At 47.7% G+C, this 19,804-nt stretch overlaps 2 protein-coding genes across 2 annotated transcripts; one reads left to right on the top strand and one right to left on the bottom strand.

Moving 5' to 3' along the window:
• LOC118684784 (vinculin-like) lies at positions 1-4,284 on the top strand. Its single transcript, XM_036379898.1, has 4 exons — positions 1-240; positions 505-677; positions 922-1,039; positions 1,958-4,284. The coding sequence occupies exons 1-4, from the start codon at positions 184-186 to the stop codon at positions 2,216-2,218; spliced, it is 609 nt and encodes a 202-aa protein (XP_036235791.1). The 5' UTR covers positions 1-183; the 3' UTR covers positions 2,219-4,284.
• ZC3H6 (zinc finger CCCH-type containing 6) lies at positions 3,946-17,391 on the bottom strand. Its single transcript, XM_036379900.2, is given in 12 exon segments — positions 3,946-6,365; positions 7,236-7,475; positions 7,852-8,353; positions 8,797-9,054; positions 9,526-9,635; positions 10,157-10,268; positions 11,193-11,309; positions 11,401-11,522; positions 11,740-11,995; positions 12,540-12,665; positions 12,950-13,130; positions 16,754-17,391. Coding segments are annotated over 12 exon segments (3,618 nt in total). The 5' UTR covers positions 16,846-17,391; the 3' UTR covers positions 3,946-4,863.
• Positions 17,392-19,804: the final 2,413 nt, after the last annotated feature.

Genomic DNA, 19,804 nt, shown 5'->3' with positions numbered 1-19,804 from the left:
CATCCAGGTGGAGGAGACCACTCGGCATCGCTGTGTCCACACATTCCAGGTCTGGAATCTGCTCCATTACTGCCCCGACAGCACCAGGATGGCCCTTCCAGCACCTCCCCTGCAAAGCAGGAGAGAGGAAACTGTGACAAGTGGCAAGGTGGCCCCAGCAAGGTGTCCCAGGTGACCCAGGACATGGCCACAAGGAGGCTCCACATGGCTCAGTTCCTGCGGAGGAAGGGCCCCATTGCGGTAAGGCAGCGTTTCATCCCTCTAGTTTTCCCTTAGGATCATGGCAACTCCATCCCAAATCCCTGTGTCAGCCAGCTCTTGGCAGAGTGGCACCAGTTCTATTTGTGCAAAATACTCCAAATTCCTTCCTCCTGGTTGGATGTGAGCTTGGCATCCTGTCCTTTCCTCAGGATGTATCTGAGCCTCCTGGACCTTCCCTGTTCTGCAGGAAAAGCTTTTTTTTTCCTTCTCTCCCCAGTCCCATTGATTTTTATCCCATTCCAGAGCAAGGAGCAGTTTGTTGCCTGTGCCAGGCAAATGGTTTCCGATGGGCAGGTGGTTGTTAAGTTTGGGAACATCCTCGCCAAGCACTGCCTGGACCAGAGGTGCTCCATGGAGCTGCTCCGTGCCACTGAGCACACCCAATCCATCAGCAGCCAGCTCGGCATCGTGGCCAGGTGAGCTGCCAGCAGCTGGGATCACCTCTCCCAAGGTCATCCAAGAGGGATCCCTTCTCCAAGGAATGTGGGTGGTGGTCCCCAGAGGTCCTAGGGGAGGTGGGTATTGTCCAAGAGTTGAGGAACAATTTGGAGGCCTCCCTTCCCTCCATGGGTTTCCCTGGGAACAAGCTGGGTTTGGAATAACACCACTGTCAGGATGTCCAATGTCCTTCCAATAAAATCCTTTGGAATGTCTTTGAAGGGTGAAAGCAGTGACTGGGGAGAGCAGGGCCTCCTCTGAGCTGCTGCTCAGCAACGTGCAGAACCTCATTCAAGCAGTCCAGCACATCCTGAGGGCGGCCGAGGCGGCGTGTGTCAAAGTGAGTCCATCATGGAATCCATCCTGGAATTGCTTGGGTGGGAAGGGTTGCTCCAAGCCCCATCCAACTTTGAGCAGTTCCAGGGATGGGGCAGCCACAGCTTCTCTGTGCCAGGGCAATTCCATGCTGTGGGAGTTTCTCATCCAGGTCCTTCTATGGGAGCTGGGATCTGGCTGCTGTGGGGCTCCAGCTGGAGCAAATATTCCTCATGGAATACTTTCATTCATCCCAGGCATTGACTGTCCTTGAAGTCACCTTTACCTGGTCCATTCCCCACTTAATTTTTGGATCATAGAGCACCCTTATTTGGAATTAGTCCATGCTATCCTCTTTATTCCCAAAAGCCAAATTCCCAAGAGTTTCCCATCCAGCTGCCATCTACAGCCACCTGGTCTGACTGTAAAGTCCATGGGACTAGATTTCTCCTGAAAACAACTGGAAAACAAGTGCAAACATCACCAGCCTCTCCCTGAGGCAGCATTTCCATCTGGATCCCATCCTCCTCTATAATCCTACTGCTTTTCCTGGGATCAGCATCTCTTTTTGAAGGAAACACAGATTTTTTAGAATCCCATTTGCTGAACAATCAGCCCCAAAGGTGACAAAGCTCCTCCTGTGCTTAATTAAACTTAGCACTTCCTCTATTTGCCCATTTTTCACTTTGCTGATGCTGAATTAATTAATTCATTAATTTTGACTATGCAGATCCCAAAGCCCTTATGACCTGGACATTTCCCTGCTTATCAACAAACTGCCCTCCTTTCCTCTCCCTGTAAGAAGCTTTTGAAGCATTCTGAAGCATTCTGAAGCATTAAGAGATAGCGATGCCATGTGGATCATGCACACATTGGCACATCCAGACTTTTCCATCATTTAGGATGCACAGGGATATATTAAACCAATTCCTTCATCCAACAGGGTTTGGGACAACCCCCAGCAGACCCTGAAGAAGAAGAAGTTGCTGCTTTCTGCCAGCAGTGGAGGAAAACCCTGACACAGCACAGAGCCAAGGAGGCTTTAAATTCCGCCCGGGATGAACTGGGGCTCCGGAAAACTCGAGGGGCAAAGGCTGAGCCCACCCTGATGTCTCTGGTGCAAGAGCAACCCCCTCGGAGCAGGAATATCCCAAAGCATCCCAATCCTAGGAAAGGACACACAGTTATGGACAGACATCTGTAAATCCAGAGGGGCTCCTTGTCCCAGTGCTGTTGGAAGCAGAGGGATACTTTGCAGTGTGAAGGATTCATGCTGGAGTTTTTCATTGTGGCAGGAAAATCTTGGAACAGGCTCCGTGGGGAGGCCAGGAATCTTCTGGTGAGTGTTTTACCCCCAGGTGGTGAGATGGGATGGATGGGGCTCTGGAGAATCCTGATCCAGTGGGAGGTGTTGGAGGTATCCCTGCCCATGGCAGGGGTTGGAATGGGATGAGTTTAAGGTCCCTTCCCACCCAAACTATTCCAGGATTCTATGATCCAGGGATGCTCAGGCTTTGTGCCATCTTTCAGCCTTTCCTCTTTCACATATCCAGGGATACAGCAGTGGGGAGTGCTTTGTCTCACCTGCTGCCCCTGAGCCTGCAGATTTCTTCCCAAAATCCCACTCAGCCCCAGGATTCTCTCCTATCCAGAGTAAACATTCAATCCCCAAGATCACCTACCTCACAGCTTCCAGAGCATCCTAGACTGGTGACACTGCTGCTCCTGTATCCTGGCTCTCCACATCCATCCTTCCAGTCTCAGGATCGTGAATTGTCCGATGGAAACACTGCTCCATGTTGGAATTCTGCAGGAGAGGTGGAAGGGAACCTCCTCTGTGGAATACACAATCCAACACCACAGCAGATCACAACTGGCTCCATGGTGGCTGCAGCCCATTCCAGCCCACCTTGGTGTCCCACCTGCATCCCAACCACCTTCCTCAGACCAGGAATTCCATTACGGGCATGGCAGCAAGGAATCTCCTCCATATTCCAAGAAAAAGCAGCAGCAGGCACACTGGAGACTCTGGGAAGCTATCTGCAATGGATAAAGCAGGGGAGGGAAGGAGGGAGGAAGGCAGGAAGGAAATACACATGGAGACAACAGGCTGTGAGGACTCACAGGCCTTTGTATCCATGCCCTATTTCCACACTATTTTTCCCTGCTGGCTTGGTTTTTTGAGGAAAACCTCAACCAGCCACACCAGTGAGTAGATGAAGAAATAACAGATTACTAATAAGGACTAATGGGTTACTCCAAAATCACAACCCAGTGCCATGTCTATTCTCTACTTCTGCTACACAAAAAAAATCATAAAATTAATGGAATTCATGCTCTGGCAAACCAGGAAGACAAAATGAAACCACGACTGCCTTCGGAGATGCCTCCTCTGCTGTGCAAGAATCACAAGCTTCCCTTGGCTCACCCATGCAAGGCAAAACCTCAGAATCTGGGATAAACACTCTGTTGTCCCAATGGAAACACCACTTGGCCAACAAAAGAGAGGAAAAGGTCCATGACCATCACTTGGCCAAGGGAAAAACAAGAGGAAAAGGTCCACCAAGGAAAAGACTTAAAGCAGAGAAAGCTTCCAAAGGGGTGGGAAGCAGATGATTGACTGAGAGGCTGGCACATTTTGATTGGAAAAGCAGCTGCCTAGGAATGACTGCACTCCCTCTGAGAAAAAGCAGCCCCAAAGGCTGGACGGGAGGTCTGGAGGACACAGTTGTGCTCTCCCATACAAAACCTGGGGAATTCACAACATGCAGGATGTTCCATGATGGAAAATGAGACCTCTCTCTCTCCATGAGACCTAGGGATCAGGTACAAGGTTATGTTAAAACCCCACGAACCATCCCAAAAAAAAGCCCAGCTTTGGTCCCCCTCCTCCCAGCTGCCACCATATGCGCACGGAGTCATCACCAGGAATTAACTGTACCCTTTTTAATTGTTTTGTTAAAAATGTCGTCGAGACACCATGAATACAAGTACTGCAGTTACAGCCATACAAAAAAAGCAATACAAATTAAGCAGCTGAATACAAAAATACGTTGAAATACATGAACACCACAATGGAACTTGGAGCACTAAATCCCAATCGTGTAGGCGTGGAAAAAAATTAAATAAAAACCTTTTTTTTTCCGTATTAGACAATGTAGTTTTCTCCACTTTGAACAGTTACTTTTGCTAGTTATGTACTTCACAATTTCTTCTATGTACAGCATAGAATAAAATACTTTTAAAAGATATGACATTTTTCATCCTCAATATGTGATATAGTCTCTTTTACACTAATATTGACTGCGGAATAAAAACTGTCCGTGTCTTACATCAACTCATTGGAAAAGGAGGAGCGACGCTTTCCTTTGAAATCATTTCCGTGAGGTTTTCCATCAGTTCAGGGGGTTTGGCAGTCCTGGAACGGCATCTCTCCCGGGAATTCATGTACATAATATTGCTTGGATCTATACAAATGTGGCAATCGGATCTAAGTGGTGGTTGGGAAAGAGGCAGCTCACACATATACAGCTCTGGGAATTTTCCATGACTTATTTACAATGAAAGTGCTTTTCTCAGCTCTAACACGATCCGGGGGGATTGGTTTCCTTTCTACAGGTCAATTATTAGTCTCCCTGAAATTGGAAAGAAAAAAGGATTCTCTAGAAAATACCACAGCTTTGCAAACACTCGAGCGTACTGGAGAACTGCGTGTGGTTCGGAGATTAGCAGCTGAAAAGTGGTGGGAATTATAATTTAAAAATAAATAAAGCCAAAAGAGGTAACCCAGGTACAAAACAGCAGAGAACTGCAATACCCACAACGGTAAAAAGACTCCAAAGCCGTCTGCTAACAAAAGGGGGAAGCAGTTGGATCAAAAGTCTTGAAAACATCTTTTAAGGATTTATCATCCGACTCCCCGTTGGGATCGCTCTCCGGGGCCTGCGTTACCTGTCCGGGCTGCCTCACCTGCCTGGGGTCGCTGTACTGTGGCCGGATTAACCCCGACAGAGCCTGGATTGGGAGATTATGGACGGCAGGGGCAGCGCTGGAGTGTTTAGCCTGAGATTTACTGGTGCTGTTTGCCTTGTCTGAAGCAGCTTCCACTGATCCTTCCGTGGGTTTTTCCGTGTTGGAGGCAGCCTTCTGCTGGGACGCATCTTCCGCAAGACTCGGCTCATTTTTACTGGAATTTTTCAAAATGCTTTTTTTCTGGTTCTCTCCATTCTCTCCCGAACTGGCTGGAGCCGTGTCCGAGGATGAGCTGTGATCCCTGGGATCGTACAAACTGATCCCGCTCAGGATGGAGCCGGGAGTTCCCAGCCTAACACCACTGGATGATAATTTGGGTGCATAGGGAGGCAGAGCATCGGGGTCGGATTTTGGAGTCGTGGCTTCTGAGGGCTGGGATGAGCTGGCAGCAGCTCTGGCAAGCCGGGGGTCAAACTTGGGAGGGTGGGAATCCTTCCCGACTCCGTGGTGAGTGTCTGCACTCGACAGTCTGTGGAGTCTGGGATCAACGTTCTTTTGCAAGCGAGGATCCCCCAGTTTGCTGGAGCTACTGGCATGGGAATCTGTGGATGGATCCAAGTAGCCACCCCGGCCCACAAGGCTGTTTTTGGCCTTGGCAGCGAGCCGGGGATCAGCTGGCATCGCGTTGGGGTGTGGATCGTTCTTCAAATTCCGCAGTTTATTCAGTCTCTGGTCAGCAATGAGTGGAGGGAGAGGTAAATTGATGGAAGAGACGGGGTCGGGTTTAGGCAGAGGGATTGGGAGCAAGTCCTCGGGGGCCCACACAATGTGCTTGGCAAAGTTGGGTTTCATCAGGGTCACATCCATCTTAATGTGGCTGAACTGCCGCAGCTGGGAGCGGGGATCCCGTAACGTGACGCCCGGCAGCGGCTCCAAGGGAATGAGGAAAGCTCGTTCCCTCAGCTCCCTCTCTGAGTCCTCCTCATCATCATCCAGCCCTTTCTGCTTGACCTTCACTCCGGCGTGGGCGTGGTGCAAATCCAGCTTGGCCCCGGGCAGGGAGGGGCCGGGATGGCCGCCCTCGCTGACCTTGTGCATCCGCGGATCGCGGGCCAGCCGGGGATCCAGGGACGCCGACTCCGAAGGTTTCCTGGGATTGGGCCTTGGAGACGCCCGGAGTCTCGGGTCAGCAGCCTGAGGCCCCACACCTTTGTCTTTTGCCAGCCTGGGATCCGTCGGCATCCCAAGCATGTGCTGCTCCGTGGAATGTTGTTGCCGATTCCTAAAGTTTTCGCTTTGTTTCTTTAAGGTTTTGAGGATTGATTTAACACTGCTCCCCTCTTCCTCCTCACTACTGGAATACCAGTTGACATTGTCATCTAAAAATCAAAGAAATGCCACAAAATTTAGATTATTCCAGCAAATAATTCTTAGAGAATCCAACACTCCCTAATGGGAGTAAATTCAAACTGAAAAGATCTGATATGAAATCACTCCCAGTGTCATAAAAATCACAACCTCAAATGACCAAAATCCATGTAATTAAAGAAATGCCATTACACAAAAACCTGGAGATAGTGGAGATAGAATACAACACAGCCTGGGAGTGTCTCCATATCCATCAATATTAATTTGGGAAAGTAACCTGCTTTCAAACAATCCTTATGGGTACTAGTAAAAAAAAGGTATCTAAAATCTGAGTCTTGACTGGAGAAGGAAAAGTAAAATGGCCCCTTGCAGTGGTCTTTAATCCAATTACAAATTTAATTACAAATTTGCTGCCTTACTTAATCCAAATCCCAAAGTTTGTAGGAGAGGTTGAGATTCAGGAAGGGAAGAAATTACAGTATTTTATTTTAAAGGATATCAGAGAAGGAAAAATGCTGCTCTAGAGGAAACAGATCAAGAAGGGCACCTGAAGAAACAGGACAGAGAACGCACTTCCAGTCCTGGCAGCGAGAAACAGCCTCTCTGGTCCAACAAGGGATTTTGTTGTAATTACCAACCAAAAGTAATTATCAACCAAAAGACCTTTTAAAATTGCAACTAGATTCAAAAATTATTCACTGGAGCCAGGATGGACTGAACCTACACTAAGATCCTAGAACAAGCTGGGAAGAAGAGCTGAAGACACTGAGCTGCTGCTGCTTCCAATAACAGTGAGCAGTGACATGAGGCGAGCCAACGCCAGCCGACCTGCTGACCACGGCCATTAAGTATGATGAGAATTCCAACCAAACCCTGCTCACCCTCATCTTTGCTCATGGCCCGCTGGCCCTGGCTGCTGGCAGAGTCTCCATCCCGCTGGTGCTTCTGGCTGAGCCTCGCATACAGGGCCTTCTGCATGGCCGGCAGGAAGTCGGGCACGTTGATGCCCTGGTTGTGGCCCATGTGCCCACCCATGCAGTCCGACTCGCTCCCGCCCGGATGCGACTCCGGAGCCATGAGGTGAGCCTGGTGATCCGTAAATTCTCCGTGCCATGCTCCGTCTGCAGGACAAAACTCCAGTTAGCAGTTATCCTAGAGAAATGTTGATAGCTGTAAACATGGAATCATGGAATGGATTGGGTTGGAAAGGAGCTTAAAGGACATCCAGTTCCATGCCATGGCAGGGACGCCTTCCCCTATCCCAAGCTGCTCCAAGCCACATCCAACCTGGCCTGGAACACTTCCAGGGATGGGGCAGCCACAGCTTCTCTGGGAAAACTCTGCCAGGGCCTCCCCACCCTCACAGGGAAGGATTTCTTCCCAATATCCCATTTCACCCTAAAGCATAACATGACTTAACAACACAACCGAGAAAGCCAGAACGCTGAAGACATTCCCGGAAGCTTCTATCCAAAATTCATCCAGCAGATGTCCTACCTCCAGAATTATTGGCTGGCTGGAAGTTGTGTACAGCTTGGTGGGAATAATAGTTGTCATAGAAGTCAGCCGGGTTCTGCATGGGCTCGTACTCGCCGGGCATCTGCTGGTACTGTGGCCCCGGGGGGCAGTGATTGTCCCTTGGCATGTTCACCATGTGTCCCTGCACTCCAGGGGAATTGTAGGACCCTCCCATCCCCGGCGGGGTGAGGGGTGGCCCACCCTGCTGCCCCTGCATGGGCATTCCAGTCTGGTTCTGCGGGCCCATGTACCCCGGGGGAACGCCCTGCATGGGGGGGCTCTGCGGCATCCCCGGCCCTTGGGGGCCTCCGCAGGGATGGTGCCCAGGAGAACCGGGGTGCATGGGGGGCCCGTTGTGTCCCTGGGACATGCCAGGACCTGGCCCTGGACTCGAGCCTGGATTGTACATGTGCTGGGAATGGGGGTCGTTGCCCTGGAACGGCGGCCGCGGGGGTGACGCGCTGTTGTAGAAGTTGGTGGCCTGGAAGCAGAAGAAAATCAAGGAATCAAATTTTGGACCTACAAACACCAACAGTTGGCTCTTTTCACCCCCTCCCACTCTAAATTGATCTGACATTGGATAAAATTCCCAAAGGAGCATTAATTTCCGACTACACCCATTCCACATTCCTTAACTTGGCCAAAACCACATTTTTTCCAATATTTGCTCATCTCCATCAGTTTTGCCCAAAACAAAGCCAACTACAAAAAGACTGGAGCAGGGAACAAACTGCTCCACCTGCAGATGGAGATGCAAACCAAGAGTCAACTTCTGGAAGGTCAGGCCTAAGCTCCTTTCTATGGAAAACATGAAATAATCCTGGTATCAACTATCTGGCAGATCCTCAACTTAGCCCAGAATCCTGACAGGAACAATGATTAAATGATAAATATCCAGGAGAGCTCTCCCCAGAATTCCAACACCTACTTCTTCCCAATTTTGTGTGCCAAATCCACAGTGGGCTTCACAACGATTTCAAAAAGCGATGGGATTTTCTTATAATCTCCTGAAGGATCTTGGTAATTTTCCATGTCGGACTCGGAGAAGGGATATTGCTCTGGGGGGGTTGGCAGGAGGCCGACCCCCGGCGGGGGTTTGGGAAGGGGAACAATGCCCCGCTTCCGGAGTTCCTCCAGCTCCTTCTCATCTTCATTCTGGGGCTCCTCCTCATTATTCAAAACCTGGAACAAAGCCACGTGGCAAACATTTAATCAGTTTTTCAGTATTCCAGTTCAATTTAGTCTTGTGCCTTTTATTGAAATATTATTGCCATATTTAGATAAACAACTTTCCTGTTATTTGCTACAATACTGCTGGATATTGACATCCAATTCAAAGGAATTCTAAACCCATTTTGGGAGTTGTTTTTCAGGGTACCAAATCCCAGCCAAGAAAATACTTCTCTATTTCAGGAAGGAACAATTTCCCACAAGTCCACTTAGTTCAAACAGGAGCGGAAGGAGTTATCCCTCAAGTTTCTAGTGTTGGATTCACACCCCTTTTCTTTTAAGGCCTGGTGGGCAGTGACTGGAGAGGGAGTATCCCAATAAACCAGAGCTCAGGGTCTCCCAGAGCACAAGGAAAAGGCTCCTCCCTCCCTTCCCCACTCGGAGTGTAGCAATCCCAATATTCCCAGTGTCTGGATCACTCACCTTGTCCAACAGCTCCTTGGTTTCTGCAGTCAGGGGCGCGTGAGAGAATTTGCATTTATCTCCTTGATAACACTTTGCTCCTGTGTGGTAGAACTTGCAGGGGAATTCATGTGAGGAAGGAATTAAGGATTTCTAACAGTTTGGGAAGGTTGTAAAATCCAGCTGGCAGCTATCCCTCAATTCTTCATCAGGAAGTCATCGTTATGGTAGGAATTTTGGAAGCTAACAACCAACTTACCGCTTACTTCCATTTAAAATTCTCCTAAAAATGGCATTTCTGTGGCCTTCAGATTTAATTTTCCAATTGTGATTAAAAAGGGAAATGTCTCAATTCCAAAGGAAAACACCAAAATAATGAGAAATAGGAAGAGATCAGGGTCTTAAAAGTGTGGATAAATGTATCTAAAATTCCTGGGATTTTATTTTCGAAAATGTTACAAATCAGTAATTTTGTATTTATTTTTTCCTCTGAAGAATTTGAGAAAAAGAATCTTGTAATTAATCTATACAGTAGATGGTAGAGTCTCTTAAAAAACATTCACCTTTACAAATCCTTTATATCAAAATAAGCAGAAATAAAAGAATAGAAATTAACATTTCAGATCAATTTAGAAGTACTTTTAAAGGATATTGTGCAAATAAATGCAGTTCTCTCCTTTGGTGCAGTAACCCTGGATGTAAAACTTACAGATTTCCTTTTTCTTTTCAATCTCTGCATCATGATCAAATTTACATTGTTCTCCCTATAAATAAATTGGAAGAAAACAAAACAAGGAAAAACCATTATCCATCTGAAATGCTGAGTAATTTAATTCCATAGTAAAAAGAACATCCTCCTCAGCTGAATTTAGACTTTTCATCTTTACCAACATTAAATTCCATTATAAACAGTAAAAACTGTAAATAGAGGGGATCTGAACATAGAGAAAATTCCTGGATTGGAATTCAAAGGAATAGATGGAATGGTGACAGAAAACAATCCCGGTTCCCTGCCTTCACCTAGGAATTTGCATTAAAAAGGCACTGAAATAATATTTTACTGAATTACTTTAATATATTCTGTTATTCTTTAGAAATATTTTGCTGGATGGGGGTTTGGGTATTTTTTAGGATTTATTTTCCTGAAAAAGACACCAAGTGCTCTTTCAGTCCCTTGTAAAACTGAAGGTGGCAGCAAATAGTCATCTGAGCCAAAGGTATTGAAAGACAGCAAGAAACACAACATTTCACTTTTATTTTTACCATTTGGGTTAGAAGCAGAAAATTCCACTGCTAAATCCCAAGGAACCAAATAAAAGTGAAAAGCATTCAGTGGTTGTGTTTTCTACCAATCCCACTTTTTAAAGTTTAGCACCACAAAGCAATTCTTTCAAAGTTCCCAAATCAGCAGGAAATAATTTAATATATTCAGGAATTGTTGCCTATTTAGATTCCAGACCTGTGAGAAATTATGTCAGTAGTAGCTTATCATTCTCAGGGTAAGTTTAGGATGCTTTTATTAATAAAAATATTAATTTTTATTAGAATTTACATCGAAGTGTGTAATGGAAGGGGATGTTTTTCCACAAATAATTCCATCTAGAAATCTTCAGCACATCAAAAATCAAAATACTGAGTTTCAACACCCAAGTTTGCTAAAAATTTATTTAAAAAATAACTAAATTTACCTTAATGCACCTCCCTTCGAGGAAGTATTTACAGATCTGTTTGCCCTTGTGCTCCACTGTGTGCTGGTTTATGAACTCCTGGCTCATATTAACCCATTTCTTCACTGGTTTGCCATCCTGGGAAAAAAAAAAAATCCACATTTTATCAGCTCCTTTTTGGAGCACCGGTGATGCAGACACTGGGAATAAGGACTGGAATTGCAGGTACCTCGTGGAAGCCATCGGATCCTTTATTGCCGCCTCTGCCCCTGCCACGATCTTTGCGCTTCAGTTTCTTTTGCATTCCACGCCCTCTTCCAACGTTGTAGTTGTTCCCTCGTTGGGAAATGCCTGGAAAACAGGAATAACCTCTTAAAAGGATCACAGAAATTAAGGGAAAATGGTTCTTTCATGGCATCAAAGAAAGACAAATGGTTTAAGTTAAATCACTCTCTTTTACTATTGGAAATGTTATTTCTGACCAGCCAGAATATCCCAGGAAAACCATTCCTGGCAGCTTCCCTCATCCAGGTCTCCACCCCAAAAATGCCACCAAAACTCCCCTTACCTTTCTGGATCCCTTTCATGCCCTGTTTCTTCACTGGTTCCTTTGAGAACGGAGGTCCCAAATCCCCACTGGAAGTCTCTTTAGCTTGTCTGTACTGTTTGAGCTGGTCAGCAAAATCCTCATCCTTTTCCTCCTCGTTGTAATTGCCAAAGTTTTCATCACTGTAATGACTGTAGTTGTCATATTCCTTACTTTTGACATTTTTTTTATGCTGCATTTTCTGGGAACTCATGTAATTCCCTGACACGTGTCCATGCTGTAAGGAAAGGGATTGCATTAGGAAGAAATTCCATACTTCCAAACCCCAGCCCTCCAAACTGCTCTAAAAATCTATTTATGGGCTGTTTTATCATTACCAGATTTGCCAAAAAAAAAAAAAAGCATCAGTAAGTATTCAGGAAAAATTAATAATTTTAATTCACCAGCTGAGAAAAGCCAAGAAAATTGGGCTCCCAAAAAGCAGAATCAACTTTAGATACTGAAAAGTGGCTTTTCAAGAGTTTTTTCTTTTGAGGCCAGCCTAAATCCAGTGCAGGCAATAAAAAGATTCCTTAATAATAAAGATTCCTTAATTCCTGATGCCTGATGGAAGAAAAATTTGTATCAGGCTTATTTTCTACCACAGATCCTGCTTTACATCTGGGAATCTCCTCAGGGAGATGAGAACTGGATGTGCTTCCAGAAATCCAGGAGAACAGGCACAGGGATGGAGCCAAACTTCCAAACCCACAGTGTTTATATCTGTATTTTTGGAATGTCACCTCAATAAGGACATGAGGAATGAGTTTGAAACTTCCTACCTGACTGAAGGAGGAATCATAATCCCTGTAGGAAGAGCTGCTGCTTTTTTTGTGGGGCCTTTCCGTGCGCTCCATGTCAGAGTCGTGGCTGTAGTCGGAGCTGTCATCGCTGGAAGGGGAGTTATGCTAGAAAACAGAATAAAAAGGCTGGGAACTTTGAAGAAATCATCTTCTTCCCATTAATATAATGAGCACAAAAGTGATACATTTACATTGTGCATCTTATCCTAAAAACTCTCAAATCCCTCTGGTTCAGCTTCCAAGTCCTGCGCTTAACTTGAACATTTAAGACCAGTTTAAGTCTTAATGGTAATAAAACCATTTTAATTCCTTTGCCAGTTTCTTGGATCCTTGTCCTGGACACCCATGAATCAAATCAGAACTTCCAAAATGTTGGGTTTTTCCCTAACCTTATGCTTGTCCCGTCTTCTCCTTTTGGATTTTTTCTTTTCCTTCTCTTTTTTGCGTTTTTTCCGGGATTTCCGGTGGCCTTTCTCATTTTTCTGTTTATCATCCCCTTTTGAGCCGTGTTCCTTCACATCTTCATAGGCTGCATCATCTATTTCCCCATCTTCCAGCTCTCCATCTTCCCTGAAAGAGGGATACCAGGAAGACAATAAAATTCCATGTTATCATCCAGCTCACCTGTCACTGGAAAAAAACAGTTAAAAATTCTGAAGTAACCCAAAGCTGTGATTTTTGGGATAAATGGATATGCCAGGGAGAAGACATGACTGCTTTATGACCTGGAATTTCTTGGAATTACATTAATGAAATAAAACTGGAACATTATTATCCCTGAAACACCTGCAGCTATCCCAAAAATCCAATTATGTTTTGATTATATCAGTTAAACTCATTCCCTCAAGGATCAATTAAAATATCCTCTTCCATGAAATACCTATGGGAAAATGCTCCTTGGGAACAAAGTTGCTCCCATGTCTCAATTCCTATGGGAATTAAACTCATGGATTTTGGGATTTTCCAATTTTGGGATGCATCCAGGACTGGAATAACTTTCCAGGTAAACCAGTCTCAGTAATACAATCCCTTGGATTGCATGGCAGAGGGAAGATTACAAAAGCCCTCTAATCTCTAAATTCTTTCCACAACATCCAAGCATTTTCCAAGGACTGAGCTTCAAGAGTGTAAAAAAGGGGATGGGGAAAGGAAAAAGAAGGAAAAATCCAACAACTGGATAAATATGGATTGAAAAGATAATGGTCAAATACACCATTTCTTGGAAATTAAGTTATTTTTCAAGGAAGTGCCAAGGCAGGAATGCTTTTCTGGTTCAGCTGCTTTTATTCCCATTTAAATCCCAAACTGGAGCTGTGCACCAGGAAGGGAGAGCAGAACCTCCTTTTCAGGAGATCTCCCCTCTCCCACAGCCTCCAGATACTTGGAGCTAGATGTGAAAACAATCCCAGAAAACATTCCCACTGTCTAAGTGCATTCCTAGAGCAGCCCTCAAATGGATCAGAAAGGCACAGAAGCCAAATGACCTTCCAGGGAAAAGCAACCTGATGAAATCCCTGAGCAGTTCACAAATATTTGAGAAGGGAGAATCAAAAAACCCTAATTCTGGTATTTTAATTTCATTTCTAACCTTTAAACCTGGATTTTAGCTCCCCTTCCTTGACCTAATTTCAGGTCATCCTTAAAAATAGAATTCTTTATGCCCAAAGCAGATTTACTCCAGAAGCTCCTTAAGTCCAAGATCCAAACCCAGAATGCATTTTCTGAAATATTCTGGGAATCTTTACCCTCAAACATTATTGAGGATTTCATTCCCCATCATTTCATTTAAAAAATTTACTTTAGGTTAAAATTCCCTGATGGCTAAAATTCCCCAAATGTTGATACTAAGGTGCTGCTTAAGAAATTAGGAATTAATAAGGAAAATAACTCCAAATAGCAGAGAATTTTCACTGGGAAAATCAAATAAAAGCAGAGGGTGGCTGGGAGCAGTAAAAAGTGAAAGTAAATTAATTTCAAGCTATTTTCTGGGAAATCTGGCATTGATTTGTGTGTAAATAAACTTGCCTCCAACTTATTCCTTACCCTGCCATGGATTTACCCACACAGAACCAGGAAATCCTCACAAAATCCTTGCAGGAAAAATCTGTCCAGGACCCCAGTGCTGGAAGGCTCAGACCCTTCATCACCAAAATATTGTCAACAACAGGAATTAAACTAATTAAAGGACATTCCTGTCTTGAGAAAACTGCATTAAAACCTTCCAAATTGGAATATTCAAAGTGTGGACAGACAGGGTTTTTAAAATTATTTTTTACTAATTAGTAAAAGTAATTACTTTATCATTCAACAGAGCCGCTCAAATCAAACTATTAACAGAATTCCTGCTGCACAAATTGATTGGGAATCATGAGGTTGCCAGTATGGGTGTTCCCTGAACTGGACTGGTTTTACTGGTCCTACAGTTGCACACCTGATGTAACACAAAAACTTTGGAGTTGGGCCTTTTTTGAAGTGAATGAACTCATTTTACAGAGCTGAAGTTTTAGAAAAAGTACAAGTTATGATCTCCCAGGTCACGTGTATTGTTGCTGTTCACCTCATAAATTAAAACATTATAAAGCAACACTTGTAAATTAAAATTAATTAGGTTGTTAGGTGGCACTTATTGGCTCTATTTCACAATTACCAGTGTCACAACTGGTTGTACTGGTGGGAACAGCTGGTGAGAGGATGAGAACTCCAAGCTGGAAAAACTCTGCTCCCAGCACTACCCGGAGTCACTCGGGCTTGTCCTCAAGGTTTTGAGAACTCCAGATATTTTCAATCCCTGAAACAGTGAAAAGTCACAGCCTGATTGCAGGAACTCCACAGCACAGCTCTGCCCCAGCTCCAGAGATCCCAGTGGATTCCTGGTGTGCACTCAGCTCGGAAAACAGAGCATGACACAACTTCCACCCTTGCCCAAGGACAAGCAGGAAGGGGAAAACAAGAACCGGGAGCTCTGGGCTCTGCCTTGGACTTGCACTAAAGCCCAGGCCCATTTTAGGGATCACTTCCCGAGGACAAGCAGGAAGTGGAAAACAAGCACCAGCAGCTCTGGGCTGTGCCCTGACCCTTGCACTCAATCCCAGGAGCATTTCCCAAGGACAAGCAGAAAGGGGAAAACAAGAATCAGCAGCTCTGGGCTCTGCCCTGACCCTTGCACTAAACCCGAGGAGCATTTTGGGACCACTTCCCAATTTATAACACAGAACTCGGGACTCTTTTCTCCAACAAGGAAACAGTTTTGCATTTACCCACAACCCTTTTTTTTGTTGTTGTTTTTTTGTCTGTTTGGTTTTTTTTTCCCAGTGTTTCCTGGTCCTCTGAAGTACCACAAATGGTTGTGGAGCTGTGTGGGGGGAGGCCAAGCTCTGGGAATGGCAAAACCTCGGCGTTTTTAACTCCTGCAGCTTTGTCAGGAACGCTCAGGGTAGGTGTAGGCTCAAGCACTGGTAACTGCCACCCTGGCACAGTATTTTTGGAACTAGTTAGGAAGGCCAGAGCTGCCTGGAGAAAGGATTTGAATTTCCAGCAGCTGCAGGAGAGAAAAGGAGGGAGGGAAGGAGGGAGGGAGCAACAGAGGTCCTTTCACCAGGAACAGGACTCTGGGTTTCTGCGCATGGGGATTGAGAGGTGGCAAAGATAACGTCAGTCAGCCCTTAATCTGCATAAAAAAGATCCAGTTAAATGTGTAAGGTGGAATCTGGCAAGAAAATGACGTTAAATATGGCTCTAGTGAGAGATTGTGGTATCAACAAAAACAGCCAAAAATAAAAAACCCGCCCAACTCGGAGCACCCTTTCCTGCCTGAGACAGAGAACAATGGTGACATTCAACAGACACCCCCTGGAAAGTGCAATTTATGGAAAGAATGGCAAACAGCCCCCCTTCCCAGCCAGAATAAATCAATGAAGATGTAAAAACGCATGCATTCCAAAAGGAAAAATTAAAACCTTGCTAAAGAAATGCACTTTTAATGCAGTGACACCCCCCTCCCCAATTTGCATTCCCCACCACCACCACCCCGCTCCAGCCTGAAGGTGACCTGCCCCCCAAAAACATCGTTAACCCCCTCAGGCACATTAACAGAGCATCATCATCATCATCAGCATCATCATCATCATTACCAGCATCACCCCACTAAGTACCACCATTATGAGAAGCGGAGAGAGAGAAGAATGTTACTCGACCTTTCGTCCCCTGCATGTTGCCTGTCAGAGTCGGGCATGTTTGGGTCAAGAACTGGGTTTGGGGGTTTGGAGAACAGGCTTTCAAAGGCCATTGTGCCTGGCTGTGGTGTGGTGAGGAGGAGGAGGAGGAGGGAGGTGGAGGAAGGCAGGGCCCCGCCGCTGCCCGCGGTGCGGAGCGGCGGGAGGAGGCGGCGGCGGCGGCGGCGCGCACGGCCGCGCTGGGGGCGGCTCGGTGAGGAGGAGGAGGAGGGCCGGGCCCCTCAGTGAGGAGAGATGATGAAGGTTTGCACTCACGGTTACTTAGTGAGACACTAACGGGCACTCAGCGCCCGGGCCCGGCCGCCCCGCGCGGGCGCTGCGGGGAGGCGGTGGCGGCGGCGGCGGCTCGAGCGGCAGCCCCGGGGCACAGGAGAGCGGGAGGACACACACACGGGGGGAGGGAGGTGCTGCTGGCCGGAGATGGCGGCCCTAATTCTTCCTTACAAACATGGCGCCCGCGCGAGGCACTCGCACAAAATGGCGGCGGCGGCTGAGGGAAGAGAAGGAGGAGGAGGAGAACGGCGGCAGCAGCAGCGGCGGCAGCGGCCCCCGGCGCTTTGCCGCACACGCTCGCTCAGCGCCCGCGGCCCGCACGCGCCGCCGCCGCCGCCACAGCGTCTTCCGCGCCCGCCGGGGCCGCGATGTCGTCGCGTCCCCTCACGCCGCCGCCGCCGCCCGCCGCGCTCCTCCTCCTCCTCCGCCGCGGCTCTGGGCCCGCCCTCCCCGCGCGCCGCCATTGGCCGCGGCCGCCGCGTCTCGCGCGCCCATTGGCTTTTCGCCACGCCCGTCAACCTCGCAGTGACGTCACGAGCGGGCCCCGCCCTCCTCCGCTTCCCCTCGGCCGCCGCCGCCGCCGTGCGCGCGCGAAGGGGGCGGGGCCTCGCCGCGCGTGCTGTCACGTGCCCCGCGCCCGTCACGTGGCGGCGGCGTCCCCCCGGGAATGGTGGGGAAAAAGGGTGGAAAAGGGAGGGAAAGGGGGAAAAGGGCGGCGGCTTCCGCCTGGCGAGAACCGGGACGGGCACCGGGAACGGGAACGGGCCTCCCCTCCCGCCACTGCGTCATGGCCGCCGCCCACCCCCACCTCCTCACGCAGTGTGGGCAGCGCCCCCTGGCGGCCGGTGCGTGTGAGGGGAACCGGCCCGTGCGTCATTAATTTGTGACGCTCGTAATTAAACAGAGAGTGTGTGGCCCCAGGGCGGCACAGAAGCGGTGCCTGGAGTCGCTCTCGGGGTCAGGGCGTGACAAAACCCGGGATAAAGCGGTTCCAAGACAGTCACTTAATAAAAATGCGGTGGGCGAAGGGAAGACGTGTTTGTCAGAGGCGCTTCAATAACGTTTAATCAAACGTTCCCGGGAAAAGTTACATTTGTATCCTGTCCAGCTGCCTCCCTGCCTTTCGGGGCTTTTCAGGACGCGGGACTCGGCTTTTTTCAGTGCTAGCAACCGAATAAATTTTATAAAAACAAAGCCGAACACTCGCATGAATTCCCATGGGATTCCGAGCGGGAGGAGCCCCAGATCCTTCAGGGAAGAATCATTTCCCTTGGGCCTCACACACCTGAGCAAGGCAAGCAGGACCCAGGGTCCTGATCATCGGGGAAATCAGGCAAATCCAAGGAAAAGGCTGGAAAACAGCATTCCTACAGGGGATAAGGTGGTGGCGGCTGGGGAGCGTCATTAGAGCTACTTAGGACTAATTAGCCCCATCAGCACAGATGCAGCCCTGGAGCTGATGCCCACAGGGCTCAGCGTCATCTCCCTAGGCCGTAGGCAAGGAAAAAAGGGATTCTAAATCTGGACTCGAAGGAAGAATCCTAAATTTTTGGTTAAATATTCTGGGGGTGAGAAATGGTGGTTTTGGGACTGCACATCTGGTGCCAGCTATGCCCACCAAAGGGAAGCAGAAGCATTCCTGCTATTTTTTCAGCTCCCAAATATTATTATCCCAAATGAAAGTTGTATTTCAAGACCGGAAGAGCCTCTCTCTTCAAATTCCAACCTCAGGAAGTCTGAAAGATGCCGGAGCGGCTGCTCTGGGAAGGGGAAAAAAAAATCTCCTTTAGTCAACTGGAATGGCAGCCAGAGGTTGAGAAAGGCAAAGAGCCGAACTTAAACTTTTCCAGGGCTGGAAGGGAGAAACCAGCTCACCCTGGCCTCGGAATTAGGAAAATGTTGTCAGTTTGGGATGCTGCCGCAAGGAAAAGCCTCCGGAGCGTGGTCCAGGCGCCCGTCTCCAGCTGTGTTATCCGGAGAAAGCAGCAGATGGAAACTATTCTGCCCTGTCAGGAGCTTGTCCTCTCCCAAATTCCTGGTGTTCAGCTCCCAGATTTTGTTATCATCCCAAAATAGGGTCATGGCCTGTTGGAGGAGCATGGCCAGCCAGGCTGGGAAGCGGCAGGGAGAGGAGCAGCCATGCTTCTAGAAAAGCATTTTCTCCTAATTTTTGGGGATATTTTTGAAGCACTCTGGAGTTTTCCCTTCCCTCCCCCAGCACAACCCTGGGATACATTTCCCTGCCCAGCTCCACGTCCAGCCGGAGCTCCTGCCAATCCAAACATCCTCCATCCGCCGACAACAGCCCTGAATGTCCCTTCTTGTTCTGCTGGAGAGATCCAACCCCTTCCCAGGCTCCTATACCCCCCAAAAAATCCAGGAGCTCGATCCCCTAGAGGAGACAGATCCATCTTGGGAAGTCTCTTTCCCCGGGACAAGGAGTGGGAATGGTTTTAGTGGGTGCAGCTCAGCAGGATGTAAGGGAGTGAGGGTTCCCAGGGGAAAGGATGCTCAGGGATGAGGATTCCCAGGGTGAGGATTCCTTGGGGGGAAGGATGCTGCAGGCTGAAAATGCTCAGGGATGCTCTGGTGGGAATGAGCCCCCTGCTATCAGCCAAACAAAACAAAGCAGGAAAATAAAACCATGGATAATGGGTTCTTGCCCTCCCAGACCCCGATTCCCCTTGGACTGCTCCAGGTGAGCATTCCCCCCATCCACACATCCATCAGATGCTTCAC

This window comes from Molothrus ater, chromosome 3, assembly GCF_012460135.2.
Source record: "Molothrus ater isolate BHLD 08-10-18 breed brown headed cowbird chromosome 3, BPBGC_Mater_1.1, whole genome shotgun sequence".
In the NCBI taxonomy this organism is placed as follows: Eukaryota; Metazoa; Chordata; class Aves; order Passeriformes; family Icteridae; genus Molothrus; species Molothrus ater.
This window is presented reverse-complemented; position numbering and strand designations above follow the sequence as displayed.